Here is a 19944-nt window from a genome sequence, read left to right as displayed (position 1 = left end):
ATGACCACCTTTCCCACCAGTTCCCAGGAGGCCTCCAAGGACTCAGGGATGAGGAAGCACCAGCACAGGGACTGGCATGAAACTTGCACATTCATGGGAACAAAAAGTTTTTTAATGTTTATTTTTGAGAGAGAGAGAGAGAGAGAGAACAGGTAGGGAGTTAGGGGAGGGGCAGAGGAAGGGGGGGACAGAGGATCTGAAGTGGGCTCTATGCTGACAGCAGAGCCCAATATGGGGCTTCAACTCACGAACCTTGAGATCATGACCTGAGGTGAAGTCAGATGCTAAACCAAATGAGCCTCCCTAAGCTCCCCAGTGCAAAAAATAAATAAATAAATAAAAAGAAAGAAAAGAAAAAGATTAACATTAAGTCATTTTCAAACGCAGCTCCCTTGGCTTTTTGGGATAAATCACTCTGAGCAGGAGGATGGGAGGTAAAAGCAACTTAAGTTTATTTTGTGGTTTTTTTTTTTTTTTCAAAAAATGGAAAATACATTTTAATTTTTAAAAATGACTGCATTCTGGGGCATCTGGGTGGCTCAGTCAGTTAAGTGTCCAACTTTGGCTCAGGTCATGATCTCGCGTTTCTTGAGTTTGAGCCCCACGTCTGGCTCTGTGCTGACAGCTCAGAGCCTGGAGCCTGCTTCTGATTTTGTGTCTCCCTCTCTCTCCCTGTCCCTAGCTCCCCCTGCCCACCCCGCCATCTCTCTCTCTAAGAATAAATAAACATTAAAAAAAAATTTTTTTTTAAACTGCATTCCATTAATTCTAAGATGCATTTTTTTTCTTTTTACATTTTAACATCTCAAAAACCCAGATGTGTCTTACTAATTGGTGACAGGTTGTAGCTTAATTGGTAACAGTTTTTCTTTTATGGTACTGTATAAAATAATGGTGCTTTTCAATCAGTGGCATCTTAGCCTTATGAAATGTGGTGCAAAACTGGTCTGTGCTCATTGCATGAAGTTTAGACCCACAGAAGTATACATAAAGGTTTCCTGAATTGTATGCTCCAGAAAACACCGCGCCCTAAGACGGCACACAGTGTAAAGAGCCTGCTGCTGTTTTTGTTCTCTTTAATTGCCAGCAGATCTCCCATGAGCAGTCACCCACACCTCCTCCTCCAGTGCGCCAGAGCCAAATTCATGCTCACCTAAAGCCGGCAACACGTTACAAATTTCGTGATCAGACACCTTCTCCACCCCCTACCCCAGTCCACGTGCTGGCGCCTCCCCTGCTGCCCAGCCCCGTCTGGAGCCCAGTGCCCTGTGCCGACCAGAAGGTGTGGAGCTGAGGGAGTCAATGACTTAAGCTTTAAAAAAAAAAAGAAAAAAGGGTATGTTCTGTGTGGCTTGTAATTTTACTACTTGCAAGTGACAAAAATCAGGGAGGTGTGGGGCCTGAAGAGGGACAGCCGTGGCAAATCAGAAACGCGTGTCTTACGCAAGGGCAGGCTTTACTGCCCACGATATGATTTAGCAGATCCATCAGGACCTCACGCTCAGCTCTATGCCCACTTAACCCAAGTGGGAAGAAGGAGGTGTGGCGTTGCATGAGAAGCCCATGTCGACTCTGATGAAAGGTGGTGGCCGTCAGGAGCACTGGGCAGGGTAAGTGGTTCTCCGAACCACATTTTCAAAGGAGAAGGGGAAGGTGGCTCATCCAAGGCCATCTGACAAGTGATTGGCAGAAACAGGTATCCATCGGGTCTAGCCTATCAGCAAGCAAATCTAGGGCTCTGTCCCCTATGCCACATAGCCTCCAAGGGGATGCCCTCCTGCCCCCATCAGCAATGAACAAAATCTGTTCTGCCCTGAGCCTAGCTCCATGGCCTTCTGTAGATTACAAGTGCAGTACAAGACCGCGAGGGGAAGGAGGCGGGAAGCACACCAGCCTGGGGGCCCGCTGGCCATGAATGAGACTTCTGTTCGCCTGCCCTGTGCGTCTGGAATTTTGTATGAAAACAATGAACTGGAAGGAGGTGAAAGCATGTTCCCCAAAGCAAGGCTGCCACACACCCCTCCCTCGCTTTATAAAAGACCTGCTTTGTTTCAAGGAAGGCAAAGGAAAAGCTGGGGGATGTGCTTAGGTTTGGGGGAGTTCAGGAGTTTGGGGTTGACAAGCCAGAGCCTAGGAGGAGGCAGCTATCAGAAAAGTCAGGAGCCCAACCAGAACCTGGGATTTCAGGCTCTAAGGATCTTTGTAACTGCTCTCATATTTGTGTAATGCTTTACACAAACTTGCAAAATGCTTTCTCAGACACTTTCTCAGTAGAGCAAGAGCCTGGGGGAAGGACAAGGAACACTTCAGCCTTCTCTCTTGCTGTCTGGTGGTAGTGGTGTGCCACACACTGCGGTTTTCTGGTTTGTCCCTCACTGTCCCCATCGTTGGGAGTCTGGCAGACTGAGCTGGGGTCTTGGCTTCCCTGCCTGCTAGCTTCAGGACCTCGTGTGAGATAGATGGATTGTGGTGCCAGATGCAAAAGGGAGAGGGACAGTGGCTGCCCAGCAGGGTGACTGCGAGGATTGAACGAGCCCCTGCAGTAGGGTGCCTAGCTTATGGCAAGAACTCAGGTGATGGTAGGCCATTAGCTGCATGGCTCGTGACAGTTGGCAGTAAGGCTGGACACATAGCTTGGCCTGAAAGCATCAGGGTATGTTGCCTGGATGGAAGTACCATCCAGAGAAACAGGATGTGAGGTTTCACGGGTGGCCAGCATCACATCAGGCCGGCTGTGGATTGAGTGATGCTCTAGGGAGGAGGGGCCCACAGGGTAGGGCGGCGTGGGGGGCGCTGGTTGACGGAGTCCAAGGAGGTGTCTGGCTGTTCATTTAACTGTGACACACAAGCACCGAGATGAACTGAGGGCCAGATTATATCACTCCTCTTCCTCAACTCTCCCGAGTCCCCACCTCACTCAGAAGAACAGCTACAATCCTTACGGTGGCCTCTAGGGCCCAACACAGTTGGGTCCGCACTACCTTTCTGACCTCCCCTCTGGTCCCTCTCTTCCTTACTCACTCTGCCCTGGCCACACTGAACTCGGCTTGCCCTGAAACATGACAAGCATGCTCCTGCCACAGGGCTCTTGCACATGCTGTACCCTCTGCCAGATATTCATGCAGCTCCCTCCTTTCCTTCAGACTTCTGCTCAAATGCTGCCTTTTCAAAGAGGCCTTCACTGACCACTTGATAGAAAATAGCAACCTGCCAGTGGGGTCCCCATCTGCAGTTCCGTGCTGAATTTTCCTTTAGGTCATTTATCAGACCACGACACACTTTATCATATATCCAAGTTTGTTAACTCTCTCTATCCCCATTAGAGTGTAAGTCCTATGAGGGCAAGGATTTTGTTTGGTTAACTTGCTAGTACTTAGAACTATGCCTAGCTCAAATGGTGCTCAAATGGTTGCTCAAAAAAAAAAAAATTCTTGAATGAATAAACCACTGTTAAGAGAAGACAGCTAGCTGCCATACGGTGGTATGGCATGAGTCAGTTTTGGTTTCTAGAACTAACATTTGTCGGTAATACCTTGTGTCAGGCATTGAACTAAGCCCTCGACATGCATTAGCTTCTTTAACCAGGTACTATTATTATCCCATGTTATAGATGAGGAAAGTGGGTCTCAAAAGTTGGTCCCCTTACTCAGGTAGTAATGGCAGAGCCAGAAATAGATCTAGTTCTGACAACCCCTGGGTGTGGATTCCTAGCTACACATGACACTTGTTCCATGACACCAGGACTCTGAAAGGATGGACACCAGGACTCCAGTAGACATACAAGTGATCTGTGTCACTTCTTCATATTTGCCCACATTTATGAATTTTCTTTTGCAATAAGCAGTTATGACTTTTATAATCAGAAAAAGGAAAAGGTTCGGGCGCCTGGGTGGCTCAGTCGGTTAAGCGTCCGACTTCGGCTCAGGTCATGATCTCACGGTTCATGAGTTTGAGCCCCACGTCAGGCTCTGTGCAGACAGCTTGGAGTCTGGAACCTGTTTTGGGTTCTGTGTCTCCCTCCCTCTCTGCCCCTCCCCCACTCACGCTCTGTCTCTCTCTGTCTCTCAAAAATAAATAAATGTTAAAAAAAAAAAAAAAAGGAAAAGGAAAAGGTTGATCTACCTGGTCCTCTGTCTACCAGGCATCAGCAAAACCTTGGGGATGCTAAAAAGGGCAGTTGCGCACGGGTCTCCCGGGAGCCTCCGAATCCCTAAATCTCTGGGAACCTGGTTAGAAGCAAGAGGGAGGTGAAAACCCCAGCTACAGGTGATGACGGCAAGAAGACAGCTTCGGTGCCGGGGTGAGGAGTGCAGCGGCCACCAGGGGCAGCAAGAGAAGATGAAAGGTGGAAGACAAACCTTCCTTCACTGGGGCAATGTGCCTCCTGGCCTCTCCTGGCCTCTGGCACCACACAGCAAACACATGCCAAGGTCTGAGACTGGCTTGCTTAACTGATGCCACTTCCCCAATCATGCCTGGTTTTGGTGCTGTGATGAGGCTCACATTTTCATCCAGAAAACAACAGGCAGACTTTTCCAAGAAGAGGATTCAGCCCCACCCTGTGGTGTGGGCGTCTGTCACTGCAAGGTCTAGTCAGGAGGAAAGGGACGCTGTAACAGTGCCACTAAATCCTTCAAATTCACGAGAACCTCCCTCCCCCAACTTCTCAAGTAAACGCCTGTCAGAGCCAAGAAAGCGCATTCCCAGTAAGGAGTAAAAAAGCCAAGTGAACGTCCTTGTTTCTAGAAAATACACACTAAAGCCTACTGGGGGAAAGAAACACGATGGATGAGTTGACTTTCTCAACAGTTCATAAAAAAATGTGTGTGTGTGTGTATACACAAATACATAGAGAGTGAGAACGCAAATGGGGCAGAGTGTAAATAATTGGTAAATCTGGGTGAAGGGTAAATGTGAGTTCCTTGTGCTATTCTTGCAATGTTTCTGTACATCTGAAATCACAAAATAAAAAGTTACAAAGAAAAGGAAGTACACCTGTGCTTAATTAACTAAGGTGCTCGGCCTGGTGTTCAGAGAAGCCAAGCAAAGGGTCCAATTCCTTTTCTTGTGCTTAACTGCCCAGGAACCGGAGAAACTTGTGGTCACCTCATTCTTCATCCCATGGGTCACTCTGAACCCTCTGAAGCTTCCCGGAATGGAAAACATCCTGCTTGGACAAGAGCCTTCATCATAAAGATGCAATAAATGCCCAGCCCGAGGCTGGAATCTTTGCAAGGGACTGGAGAAGATAACACGGAAGGGGAACTTGGGTCCTTCCCCATGGGGATGCGAAAGCAGGGCCAACATGGAGGAAATCTGAAACTCTCAAGACAGGCTTCCCAGGGCCGCAGGGGCTGGAAGGCAGCAAGGGAGAGGGAGGCACAGCCCTGCCATCGGAGCTCACGGCTTAATGTGGGAGAGAAGCTACACTCAGGTAGGAAGGGTAACTCTGGGTTACACTCAGGTAACTCCAGGCATAGGAAGAGGGTCACAGAAAAAGTGCCTCAGGGGCTGAAAGCATGGATGCTGCCCAGGGAATTTTGGAAGGAGGCTGGCAGGGACTGAACAGAAACAGGAATGTCCTGTGGCACTGCCTCATGACAAATTCCCTTTCTGCTTAGGCCAGTTTGCTGGCTCCTCACCACCAAAAGCATGAATCCTCCCTGCAGTGGGGGCAGCCTTTGCATGGTTCGGGTGCACACCCAGGTCCCTCTGCCTCAGCCATTTCTCCCACCTGAAATCCCCTGTTCCGGGTGTCGCCCAAACCCAGCTCTTCCCCCAGGGCAGCTCCAGTGTACATGAAAACAATGAAACACTTTCCTACCTTCCCCTTGCAATGCCTTTCTGTTATGGCCCCAATAAAATCTTTCCCGCCTGTCAAAGCCTGTTTGCAAGGCTTGCCCCCTTCCAATTTCTCAGGCTGCTCTTCAGAGAAGTCATTTGTTCCTGAAACAATGCAAGCCAACAACATGATTTGGTTGTTCAAATATCTAATGCTCCTTCAGTATGCATGGACAGGAAGCTATTTTGTTTGTTTTTAATGTTTATTTTAAGAGAGAGAGAGAGAGCATGAGCAAGGAAAGGGCAGAAAGAAAGAAGGAGAAAGAGAATCCCAAGCAGTTTCCATCCTCAGCACAGAGTCCAACACAGGGCTCAATCTCACGACTTCAAGATCAGGACCTGAGCCAAGATGAAGAGTCAAATGCTTAACCCACTGAGCCACCCAGGTGCCCTGACAGGAAGCTGTTTTGAACTGACCAATCCCACCATGCTCAGCAGTTCAGATCCTTCTGAGAACCTTCTTGAAAACACTGAGGCACTGAGCATGGAGGGCAACCTTGTCACTTGAGAAGTGAGGGAGCCAAGCTCATTGGGCCTTGGGCCAGCTTGGAGAGGTGCATTCCAGTAACTGAAGAGCTCTCATGGAAAGAGTTGAGACCTGGCTAGATCAAAACAAGGACAGATGCAGTTAGAGATTCAAGGACCTAGGATCCAGTGGCAAGGAATACTTGCCATTATAAGATGCTGCCAGATGAGGGAGCTAGAGAAAGGTGGGGAAGCATGTCAAGATTTGTCTTGGCCTCCGTTAGAAAACCCCAAATGTCCAACCGTTAGAACAGCCTCCGGTGGTCTAGGGAGACCTGAGAAAAATAAGGGCAACATGCTGAGGTTTTCATAAAGCTAGTCCATTTTCCTTTTTTGATACAGGTCCATAATCCAAAAGGCTCTGAAACCAAGTTTTCTGGTTTGGCACCAAAACTCATTTGGCAGAAAATCCTGTCCTGAACAGACATATAGTTATTTATAGCCTTATTGCACTTACATGCATCTTCACAGTGAAAAAAATTGAAGGTCTGACAATGCTAAGTGTCAGCAAAGGTGTAGAAAAACAATATAATTTATTGTGGGTGGGACTGTGAAGATGCACGTAAAACATCTAAAAAAATTTAAAAAGGCAAATGCGTTTTTAAATTTTTTTAGATGTTTTACATGCATTAAACTTAAAACTTAAAACATTAAGTTTTTAACGTTAATATAGTTGAATTTATTTTTACCTTCATAAGTTGACTCAACACCAAGGTCATAAAATTACTTGTCCCACCCTCTTTTTTCACTAATAATTTGTCTTTAATTTACTTGATGTTAATTATCTTAAATTTTTATTTTTAATTTATTTATTGTTTAATTTACACCCAAGTTAGCACATGTTGCAACAATGATTTCAGGAGTAGATTCCCTAAAGCCCCTTACCTATTTTAGCCCATGGCCCCTCCCACAACCCCTCCTGCAACCCTCTGTTTGTTCTCCATATCTAAGAGTCTTTTATGTTTTGTCCTCCTCCCTGTTTTTATATTACTGTTGCTTCCCTTATGTTAATCTGTTTTGTATCTTAAATTCCTCATAAGAGTGAAGTCATATATTTGTCTTTCTCGGACTAAAATTTTTATTATTTTTTATTTTATTATTTAATGTTTATTTTTGAGAGAGAAAGAGACAGTGAGTGAACACTCAGAGTGTTCAGTGGCAAAGAGAGGGACAGAGGATCCAAAGCGGGTTCCAAGCTGTCGGCACAGAGCCTGATGTGGAGCTTGAACTCACAAACTGTGAAATCATGACCTGAGCTGAAGTTGTACGCTTAACTGACTGAGCCTCCCAGGCACCCCTATTTTTTTATTTTAGCAGACTGCTTGCGGGGGGGGGCGGGTAGGGAACAGAGGGAAGGAGAGAATCTTAAGCAGGCTTCACGCTCAGCATAGCGTCCGACGATCCCACCACCCTGGGACCTGGACCTGAGCCAAAATGAAGAGCCCGAGGCTCAACCAGCTGAGCCACCCACGCGCCTACGAATTTGGTGTGTGTGTGTGTGTGTGTGTGTGTGTGTGTGTGTGTGTGTGTCTGTGCAGAAGACTGTTTTTTTTTTCTATACAGAAAACCAACTGTCCTCAAACTGTTCATTATTTCTCCATGATTTATAATGCAATGAGACCTATATTACAACATACCAAGATTCCACAGTGGCTTGATTTCTGAGCTCTTTTGTTCTGTTTTGATATCTGTCTCTATCTCTGCTTTAATATTATTAGCATATAATATTATACGCTAAATCATTATAGCTTTCTTAGAAGCCTTGAAATTTGATGGAGCAAAGTCTGTCCCTTCTCTTTTGCAGAAGTACTTGGTAATTGTCGAAACTTTAAATTTCCTCATAAATATATCAGTTCTTTATGTATGCTGTCAAAGAAAAATCACATTGGAATTACATTTATAAATTAATTTTGGGAGAATTGACATCTTTAAGATACTGAGCCTTGCCCCTTCATGATCATAGCATATTTGTCTATTGATTCAAAGCTTTATTCCAGGTAGTTCGTAGTTTCTGATGTTATCATACGTAGGCCCTGTTTTTCCGTTATATTGTAAAACTAGTTGTTACTGGCATTTAGCAACACTAGTGATATTTGTATGCTTCTCTTACACTGAGCCATCTTTATTCAATTCTTTTAAGTCCTAATCATTCATGTCTTTAAGTTTTCTGTATAGATCATTAAAAGACCTGAGAATGACATATTTGTGTTTTCCTTTCTGGCCCCTATATTGCATTCTTATCCTGGATACGATTAGCTAATACGATGTCGAGGATTTTGGTAAGAATTAGTATTAAGTCCAATTCTTGACTTGAATAAAAATACTAAAAATGCCCACTCGAATAAAAATGCTACTTAAAAAAAGTGTGATTGCTGTACATTTTAAAACACACTTAAAAAACTATTGTGGGGGGCACCTGGGTGGCTCAGTCGGTTGAGCGGCTGACTTCCAGCTCAGCTCATGATCTCACAGCTGGTGAGTTCGAGCCCCGCATCGGGCTCTGTGCTGACAGCTGGAGCCTGGAGCCTGCTTCACATTCTGTGTCTCCCTCTCTCTCTGCCCCTAACCCACTCGCATTCTGTCTCTGTCTCTCTCAAAAATAAACAAATAAACATTAAAAAAATAAACTATTGTGGGAAATTTCAAACATATATAAAAGTAGAGCAAATAGTATAACGAATCCCCATTACCCTTTCCAGTTTTGACAAATGGTGTTAATCTCTTTCTTCTACTTTGAATACTTTTGAAAAGTAGATACTCAGGACTTCCTATATCATATAGCATACATTTTTTTCAAAAGACTATTTTCTAGGGCAATTTTATGTTCACAGCAAAATTGAGGGGACCATACCATGCTTTTTTTTTTTAAACCTTGAGTTTTTTCCCTCTCAGTTTTCAGTCAATTTTATATCCTCATTCTTATTTTCTTCTTTCCCTCTCCCCCATCGTTTCAACCATGCTATGCTATATTTTAGGTATTTGTGTAGGCCACCTTAAAACCTTGAGACAAAGCATTTATTATTGAATAAATGCTTATTCAGTACCTTTCTACTTGGTAATTGATCAAAACTAGGCCCAGCTTTTCTCATTGGAGTTTTTGTGTATACTTTAAATAAGGCCAAAAATCTGTAAAAAACAAAGTCTTCCTCTACCGTCAAATTTACATCCATGGCAAGAGAATGTTTGCTGGGACTAATCGATTTCATTCCAGATCCGTGAGCACACCATCATACTATCCACCAGTGACTACCACTAACAACTAGAAAGCAGTGTTTCAAGTCCACCTTAAGACGATTTCTACTTCCTTTATCCAATGAGTATTTGTTGGGTATTGAATATGTGCTAGGCACTGTACTAAGCTCTAAATGCACCAAAGTGAGTTAAGCCCCAGGAGTCTAGTGGTGGAAGGCAAAGAAGGAAAAAGCAATTACAGCGTAGGGAAGGAGGGGTAAGCTATGAGAGCTGCACCCAGCCCAGAGTTACCATTAAAACCTATTCCCTTAGTTTTTCACATAATGGTTGAAGATGGACATAGTTAGTTTTAAAATATCTACTTTGAGAAATCTTGATAAAAGCTTCTGAACTTAGCTTACAGGTATGACAGTTACCTTGAGGAAGCACAAGCTTGAGAATTCATCACCCAAAGAAATGCATTTCCTAAGTGCTGTCTTGTTTTGGACTTTCTACAACTCATTTAGAATCAATAAAATCAATGTAATGAGGGAAAGATGTAGTTCTTATAAAAGCCTTCTTAATTTGTCTGTTTTGATGCATTTCATAAAGTCTGCTAACAATCTAGGTTTCCTAACGAGAAATTAGGTGAGGAATCAGTCTCCAAACTGGCTCCCAGTGACCCCTGCTGCTTCTTAGTATCCATGCCCTTGATTAACCCTCCCAAACTGTAACTGGGTTAGTCTGTGTAACCAACCAAATATAGCAGAGTGATGGTGTGTCACTTTAGAGATTCAAAAGACTTCCATCACTTGTTCTGGGGAAAAGCCAGCTGCTGTGTCTGAGTGGCCCTATGGTGAGGAACTGAAGCCCTAGGCTAACAGCCACCTGAATGAGCTTAGAAAGGAATCCTCCAGGCCCAGCTTGATTGCAACTTCATGAGACCCTGGTCCAGAACCATCCAGCTCCTGGGTCCTCAGAAACTGATAAGAAAATTTGCTATTTTGGGGTGCCTTGGTGGCTCAGTTGGTTGAGTGTCTGGCTCAGGTCGTGATCCCAGGGTCATGGGATCAGGGCCTGTGTCAGGCTCTGCACTGAGTGTGGAGCCTGCTTAAGATTCCCTCTCTTTCTCCCTCTCCCTCTCCCTCTCTCTCCCCCCTTCCCTCCCTCCCTCTGCCCCCTCCCCCACTTGTGCATGCTCTCTAAAATAAGATTTTTTTTTAATAAATCTTTAAAAAATAAAAAAAGTAAATAAATGTCTGCTATTTAAGCTGATAAATTTGGGGCTAATTTGTTATAGGACAATGCATAACAAACAAATAGATTTTGAGACCAGAAAAACAAATGTTATTTTAAGTATTCAAAGACAGATAACTTGAGCACATAGAAGGTACTATTTTCTCCAGGTGCTATCAGGGCACTTCATCATCTTCACCAAAAATAAGGGCTTTATGTGGACACAACACGTATGTAATTCACCCACCACCTAATTTAAAATAGAAAGCTTTTCTCAGGTGCCTGTGTGTCTCAGTCGGTTGAGTGTCCCAACTTCAGCTCAGGTCATGATCTCATGAGTTCTTGAGTGAGTTCGAGTCCAGCATTGGGCTCTGTGCTCTCAGCACCAAGCCTGCTTTGGATCCTCGTGTCTCCCTTTCTCTCTGTCCCTCCCTCACTCATGCTCTCTCTCTCAAAAATAAACATTGAAAAAATATATATACATATATAGAGAGAGAGAGCTTTTCTTTTTTCTAAGGTTGCATGACTTAACAAATGGATTCATGGATTCTCTAAGATATAATGGACCTATTCATCATATCATTTTCTCAGAGCAAAAAGGTCCATTCCTTTGATTACAACTTGTACAATGTATCAGACAAATGGATTTGAAGAATCACATCAGATATGCTGGCTATGTAGTATTTGGAGTGATCCTTTTGGTGTGGAAACTCTTACCTATCACTTTAGTTTATTTCTGCAGTCAGAAATCCTACAAATGACCTTGTAAAGTAAACCATTTTATAGTTGCAGAGAGAGAGAAAGAGAGAGAAATGTTCCGAGAAAATGACAGGATAAACATCTCATGGTTTTGTTTTTGTGGGGGTTTTTTTTGCATCAAATGTTTATTGAACTCCCCTAAAGACACAGACATGGTGCTAGACACCAGGGATTTGCAAATAAATAAAAACTGGCCTCTGCTGTCAAAGAGGTTTAGACCCAACAGGAAAGGCAGGCATGTAAACAGATAAGAATATGAAGCAAGGCATGGTACAAAAGGTACAAAGGAGGAGTCCAGGAAGAAGTGCCCACCTCTGCCTGGGAGGGTCAGGGACAGGCTCCTGTGTTGGGCACAAACATTCAAATGGAGTGCAGCATTGACCCACAGGTACAATTTGAACATCCATCTCAAACTGCTTGAAACTTAAATATGGTATTGATGAAAATCAGACCATTGTCCAACATTAGGGCTTAAATATTTAGCTGGTGTTGCATGGATTAAAACATGTACATGCTGAAGCACGGATAAGAAAAAACATCTGGTGTGTTAGGATCAACTAAGAGGGAAATGGGGCTGTGGGGAGGTGTAGAGGTGCCCCCTAGAAGGTGCTGGCTCCCACAGCTCCAGTCATCGATTTTTTAAAAATGTGATTATCTACAAGAAGTGCAAAGTTACAATGCCCAACTTTAAAATGATACCAAATTTAGTTTGTAGAAGCAAAAGGTGATCAGCTTTATATATACTGACTTTATAAGGGGAATAAAAATTTGATCAAAAATATCCACGTTAACTCTTTACACTTAGTTAAGGAGTACATGGTGGGGAGGGGGTGGGGGGCACTGTGCGATGGGAGTGGTCAAAAAAGCATAGGCTAATTACCTCAGAGCAAGTTTTCAACCAAAATCACAATGGCATAACTATGCAAAGATGTGATAAATAGTGAAGTAATATATGGCAGAAACCTGGGATTCAAGGAGTGGAAATGGCTGAGGTTTTTAATGCCTTTGGTGCTCCTTCCCTGGCTGCTTGAAGAGCCTGGCACCAGGAAGTGTTCCCAGCCTCACAGAAATGGATCCCTGCCATTTAAGAGGGCAGGTATGCTGTTCAAGCAGGTGTGCCTGCTTCAAATTCTATGTGGAACAAGATGATGGGATGACTACACACATAAGAATTCAGGATAAAAAACAAAAAACAAACAAAAAAGCCCCTGTGGGCTGTGATTTCACAGAGTGAAGGTTTTAATCTCTGCTAAATGAAGTCTGGCTACCTAGATGTACTTGGGCCAATTCAAGAGGCCAGAATGAAAAGATGAAGTGAAGAGTGTCTGTAGACAGTGGAAGAAGCACAATCAGCAAAAGTTCTTTTACTCCCCCACCCCCACCCCCACCCCCAGTCTCTTCGGCTTTTCACTTATTTTCAATGTTCTTGTCTTTTTTATAGGCTTGATCTCAGTGTCCTTGCATGATAGGGGTAGTAAATTATGTATTACAAGATCTGGGCTGAAACATGCTTAATCTTTAGGAAGAAATATAGAGCTGCTTAATCTCCTGAATGAGCAGCACTGTAAACACTGTAAACACATGCAGTAAGATATGGTGAACATGTGCTGCCATGTGCAAGGGATTATTGATTAGTGCCTCCATCCAATCCATGCCCCAGCCCATTCATGGAAGATTACTTTCAAAGAACCTGTCTGGTTATGATACTTCACAGGCTTTAAAAAAAAAAAGCAGGGGCGGTGGGGGGGGGGAGGTCGGGGAGCCTGCTTGGCTCAGTAAGTTAAGCATCCCACTCTTGATTTGGGCTCAGGTCATGATCTCACGGTTTATGGGTTGGAGCCTGTGTCAGGCTCTGCACTGACAGCAGAGAGCCTGCTTGGAATTCTCTCCCTCTCTCTCTCTGCCCCTACCCTGTTCATGTGCCTCCTCATTGTCTGAAAATAAATAAACGTTAAAAAAAACCTTTATATTAAAAAAACGACAACACTTAACCCTAACCTGTTACTTGGAAGGTAGAGTTCAGACCATTTAACAGGGCAAAATTCCAGGAAAGTAAAAATGCTTTCCAATCACAATGTCTTTTCTAGGAAAATCAGTCTCAGATCTTAATGGTTTTGCAAAGCCAGGTACTTCAAGAAAAACCAGTCCTGTTACCCTGACTTCCTAGAAGGGAAACTCACCTTTGGCTCCATAGCCAGATGTCTCTGGCTTGGGTGGCTGGGTGGCTCAAAGTGACAGGAAATGTGCGAGGACCTCCTCAACGGTCCCACCGGCTCCTACATCTTCCTCTAGTGAATGGTATTGTAAACGCTGACTTCCTTGCCTTTATTTCCCCTCTACCCCAAAAGCTTTGTGATGAGAGGGGCTGAGTAATGTCAGGACCTAGCAGAGTGCCTCATTCTAGTCACTCAATAAATATTTGCTAAATGAATGGATATAAAACCATCAAAGTCTGGAGATACAAAATGGAGTAGCAAAAAAAGAAGTAATCCTCTTGATTCACAACTCTGTAACAATTATTCTGACTTGGAGTCAAAAATTCTCTGGATTTTTTTCCCCAGATAGGCAAAAAGGTGAAAATGGATGGCTAGCTAAGGCCTCTTCCAGCATTCTACATACACGCATGCACAAAGCATGTTTAAAATTGTATGACTAATTTTGAAATGAATACACCAGAATTCATAAGTGCAAATGAACATTAGTTCCTTTAAATGTAGGTACTTTGATAAGTTAGTTATTCAATTATGAAAACCAATTTGGAATTCTGGAGAATTCTTTTTGTTTCTAATTTAAAGCAAAACCAAATATAGCTTTTTAAAAATTCACAAAAGTAATATATATTTGCTACTAAAAACAAATCAGAAATCATAAAAGGAGAAGATAACCTACCCATAATCATACTGACAAAACCACTACTTAGCTTGAGTGTAAATCTGAGTCCTCTATGAACATATCCTATCTGCCTACATTGTTTCTTTATAAAACCAGCTTTATTCCACACTGGCAACTTCTCGCTTTTACCTTAATATAGTATGAGTATCTTCTCATATACTTTGCAAGCACAGTAATCTATTGGGTGGCAATATCAATTTATTTAACCAATGACCCACTCCTGGATATTTAGGTTATTTACCCATCACTATTACCCAGAAAAAAAAAAAAAAGCTACATTAAATGTCCTGGTAATTACCATTTAGTGCACACATATTATGTTCTCAGAACTTCCAGAAGTGAATTTTTTGAAACAAGGCTGTACATTTGTAACAAAGTTGATTTGTAGGTAGTTTGTATGTAGCAGATCTCCATCTTTTGACAGTAGATATAGCCACTGGAAGGAGCCAAGAGTCAGCTGGGGTAGAATCTGGTGATTACAGTCAGAGATCAAGGGAGGCGATACTATTTTTAGTTGCAAGCCTCTGACTATTCAGCAGTGTGACAGGTTTTCACATGTGACTCAACGTGGCTCTGAAGGCAGTTGCAACAGGAATTCCAAACTGTTGTAAGCTTTGGCTCATTATCAAACTAAGCATATTACTTCCCAAAGACAAAACCATGAAGGGGACACACAGAGCTAGGTGATGCCACTTTCTCAGGATTCCTATCGCTGCAGTTACATCTCGTTCACATGCACAGAAAGTCTCAATAGTTGGGTCAATTCATTTAAATAGTTGACTGGTTCACTTAAAACTTACATATTGGCAGCTTTTCCAGTGTGACATTCTCATAAACTCTCATTTACCACTTGGATGACACTTCACGTGTATCATCTTTTTAATTTTCATACTACCACTAAACACATAGATATTATTCTCTCCATTTTATACACAAGGAAATAGAGGCTCGGAGAAGATAAGTGATTTGCCCAAGGCAGCAGAGCTGATAAAAGGCAGAGCCAGGATGCCAATAAGGATCTGTTTAGCTTCACCAGCCACATTCCTTTCCTTTTCTGAGCCAGCCATGTAGCACCTCTGAGTAATTCTTCAATGTATCATTACAGGGTTGTTCAATCTTAACTACTACGATTAACATTTCTTAATGACTATCACTACCAGTGAACAATCCTATTCTTTATTTAACCTGGAAGTGAACTGAACGAAACTGGAGGTATTGCTTATGAATAGGCTCATTCATATTCTTAAGAAAAACTGGCAGTAACTACAAAAACCCATTAATTCAATTTGAATAAAGTAAATATTGATACTAGACTTTACATTTAAAGAGACTTGTCTGGCAAGTGAGTCACGTTTTAACAATAACCATAGTAAAAGGGGAAAAATTAGAGCAGCAAGTTAAATAAAAGGCTAATAAAACTTGAAGGCAACAGCTCAGTGTTTTCTTTTAACCCCTGAAGAACACCAAATATATATTACGGTGCATAAAGAGTCATTTCAAGAAACGACTATTAACAATCTAACAGTAGAGTCAACACTAAGAATTTCAATGATATCCAACTCAAAAATGCATAGGGAGAGTAAAGTTATTTTATTAAATCATGCACATCACGTGTGTTAGTGCAAATAGTTTAATCTGTACTCCAGAAATTCTATTGTACTTTATATCTTTACAAAATAGATTTAAAACAATTATTTACTTTAAAAAATGTAATTCTGAAGTTAAGCATTTCAGAACAATATTTGCAATAACCTATATACAAGAGGTACTGGGTACCACTGGCATATTAGCATTCTGTGGTGGAGTGGCTTCCTGCAACAGAAAATGATGAAATGAACTATATGACAGCATTTTCTACAAGTCATTGGTGACTAATTCCTCCATAAATCTAGTGATACTCCCAACAGCAAATCCCAAATAGCTTAAAATATAACCTTTAAAGTATAAACAACGACTGCCAAACATCACAAGGCAAATTATATCCTAAACTTCTATTTCAACACTTGGCTAGGCCTGTGGATGGCCACAGAACATTCGAGCCAATTACTGACATTCCCTCCCAGTTGCGCTGACTGAAAAATTTAACTAGGTGATACTTTAGGATATTCTATGACCTAAATAAATTTTATTGACATAACTGTGGTGCCGCACAAAACCATAGCTAAACTTTCACTTCTGTGTTTTAAATTTATAACATCAAGCAGTGTTTTTAGGTGCTTCACTGTGCATGGAACACTACTAATCTTGGGAATAATGCTTCTCGTAAACAGAATGTCCCAATTAACAACAGTAAAAAGAAAATAACCATTTGCATACCCGACCAGGAAATCTGTTGGTAGGTAACAACAGCTCACCGTGAACATGAATTAGCTTTGAAATATCATAACCAAATTAAGTCAGTAAAAGCTTATCTAAAGAGATATTAATTCTTTCTTCAATTAAACATGCTTGGAGGAAGAGATGATAGAAAAAAAAAATCATGCTTCCTAAAATGCTGTATATGAGAAAGTAACTTGGCTTTTAAAGAAAATATCTCTTTAAATACATGAGGTTTAATAAATTGCATTCCAATTGACTCAACAGTTTGGTTTACTGCACTGAAATTGTAGAATTACTGTTTTTGCTCCCAGAAATACTTCAGTTTGCTCAAGAAAATACACACTCTCATGGAAAGTTTTTCAAAGTTGATGTCCTCCACATCGTCAAGTCACATTAAGGCTGAACAAGCGTGCACATATTCCCCAAATTATCACTAGAACAGAATATTTTCCAAGTGTATTTCTTCTTAAAAAAAAAAAAAAAAGAAAGAAAAAGAAAGAAAGAAAGAAAATCCACGCAAATAGTTGTCTCTAAGTCTTGTTCCCAATAGCTCAGTGGTTTTATAACAAGTAAAAATGGCGTAAATATGTAAAAAATATATATATATGTGTATATATTTCAAACTGATAGGCACTGAGCACACAGGGCCTCTCTTCCCATGTATGTGTTGGTTGTTTGGTTTGGGTAGTTATCGAATCAGAAAAATGAATTATCTGGCCATTAGAATTCAGAGTAAAATACCCATAAATTTAATGTTATAAATAATTTGGTGTACCAAGAAGCCTACTTTAGGCCACCATAATATTCAGAATCTCAACATACTAATTTAAAAATTACATGAAAAATTGCAAGCAAATTATTGCTTACAGTAGAATAAAGTCACAATTTTATATCCTCTTTATAGATAGATACATTTTATATAAGTTAAAGCAATGACCCTACAGCTGTATTCTTGCACTTCTGCTGTCTTAAGAGGTAAAAAGGAAGAAAATGGTTCTGTTTGTCCCCAGCATGAGTGTGATGCCAGCTTCTAAAGGGAGGACGGTGTACGGACTCAAGAAACGCTCTCATGGAGAAGCTCTGGCCAGACCTGGCACGTACAGCACGATGGCTGTCACCGCAACCAGGGCAGCCAACATGGGCATCCAGGGCCAGGGTTTCTGTGTGGAAAGAAACCGAGAGTCAATATCACATTCTTCCCTCTCTTTTCATACCTACTAACCCCTTGGTTCCAGAGAGTCCTGAATACTTAACAGAATATTAGAAAAACCTTATCTTTGCGTAAGAATAAATTTTAAAAAGAGAAGAAAACAGGTGAGGGAGTCAGGTGTGAGGAGAACCATTATAGCAGGAACGCTTTTAGAGGACCATTATGTGGAAGCCACGTATAGCTCAGGAAAGTCTTGAGCAGTTTTCAATTTTGTTACAGTTGAAACCTAACAGTGACCCCTAAGAAACCCTGTGGGCTCAGCCTGCTTTATTTACTCCAGTGTCCAAATATTGCAACTAACTGATGTACACAGATGCCTGGAATATATGTCTGCTTAAAATGTTTATTTCTTCTTCTTCACTTTTTAATGTTTATTTCTTGATTAAAACCAGATTTCTATGTGGGGATAGTTTTACAGAAGGAGCTGGTGGGTAAGGTGATAGAAAGAAAATGGTCTAAGCTTTGATCCTCTAATTTGAAACCACAGAAGACAAGATCAGATGGGGTTCAAGATGGGGAAGAGCTATTAGGACACTGTCTCTTTGATACTTTTGGTAAAAACCATGTCCAGTGCAGTAATGTCACATGATTATCTCATATGATCTACTAACACGCATGCCTGTTGCAGGCAAGCATGGGCGGGCTGTTCCCTGTTAGCTTTTGGAGGGCTTTATAAGATCACTGTGCTCTGGTTGATAGCTCTATTTTCCACTCATGTTCTAAGAGTCTCACTGAGAAAGTTGGCTTTTAAAGAAATATTCTGATGTTGCAGATCAGGGCTCAGAAAGATACGGGGAGGTTTATACTCGCATAAGTAAATGCACACTGGGGTTGAGATCATGAGCCACTGGTCCATTATGCTAATCTCATCCTTTTTCATCTTCATAGCCACAGTATAAATACAGGCAAAGGGTTGAAATGAAGAAATTCTACACTACAGAAAAGAAGAGGGAAAGGAGGAGGGGGAAGAAAGCTGGCTGAAAACTTCAAAGAGGCAAACGCTTCATTTCTCATTCAAATCTGATTAAACGTAATTGGGAAGGGGGGTGCTAATATTGCAACAATTCATAGTGTATCCCGGTTTGCTAGAGACAAAGACTCGGTTAAAGGCAGCACATTAACAACTGGTTAGGTTGGAATTAATTCATGGTTAGCATCACTACAAAGGAAACAAGACAAAATGTTATGTGATTAGTTGATTGTTCAGTTCATTTGTATGACACAATACATGGCATACTAAATGAAGGGTTTGCTTCAGGTAACGAAATACCTGTGTGATTCTGCCATGCACTATATTACAAATATGGCACAAACAGGTGACGGGGACAAACAGACAAGGACTCAACAGTAGTGCTTGTACCTTTCTCTACCACAATGGACCGAAACACCAAAACAGGAAAGCCAGGAATAGGCCGATGAATACGGCTGGGACGGGTTGTAATATGGAAGGCTAAAGAAGGGAAGGGATATTAAAATCATTTTATGCTATAAAAAAAAAAAATCAGATAAGATGATTTAGACCCCGGGAGGTGGGAAGGAGGGTAGGAAGACTGAGGTAACAGAAGTAATAGCACTCAGGTTTTGAACTGATTTCAAACATTTTAAAGACATCTAATACAATCCAGAATGACGGACTGTGGTATGTAACCACCAGTTTAAAGGGACATCTGGGAGCAATGGGCACTGTGGGTGCCCCTAACACGCTAATGAAATGTAGCATGTTAAGACAGAGCCACGGCGACACTTCAGCGACCAACGCTCTGCTTGACAGTACATTCTTTTTGTTCCGTATTTGGAATCCATTATTTGACAATGTAGTCCCTTGGAAGTGGCTAAAGTTTATTTTATCCCTCCATCAAAACCTTTTTTTAAAACCAAAACTCGCTTGCCTGAGATGGTATTGCTTTCAAGCTTAAAAATAAATGACCTGTGATGTATCCTTCCTAAACTGAGCAAGAGATCTGACACAATGTGTGATAAACATTTGATAT

At 41.9% G+C, this 19944-nt stretch overlaps 1 protein-coding gene across 29 annotated transcripts in view; it reads right to left on the bottom strand.

Annotated features, from left to right (window-relative positions):
- Positions 1–15995: 15995 nt before the first annotated feature.
- LOC102952537 (sarcolemma associated protein) overlaps positions 15996–19944 on the bottom strand; it is a 150543-nt gene continuing 146594 nt past the window's right edge. For all 29 annotated transcript variants that reach the window (XM_042979241.1, XM_042979230.1, XM_042979232.1 and 26 more), the window contains 2 exons: positions 19314–19403; positions 15996–17903 (listed from right to left, as the gene is read on the bottom strand). In XM_042979241.1, coding sequence (XP_042835175.1) covers positions 19320–19403 — 84 coding nt within the window. In that variant the 3' untranslated portion in view covers positions 15996–17903; positions 19314–19319. The remainder of the gene's footprint in view (positions 17904–19313; positions 19404–19944) is intronic.

This window comes from Panthera tigris, chromosome A2 (assembly GCF_018350195.1).
Source record: "Panthera tigris isolate Pti1 chromosome A2, P.tigris_Pti1_mat1.1, whole genome shotgun sequence".
Taxonomy (NCBI): Eukaryota; Metazoa; Chordata; class Mammalia; order Carnivora; family Felidae; genus Panthera; species Panthera tigris.
Note: the sequence above shows the minus strand (reverse complement) of the source record. Positions and strands in the feature narration are given on the sequence as shown.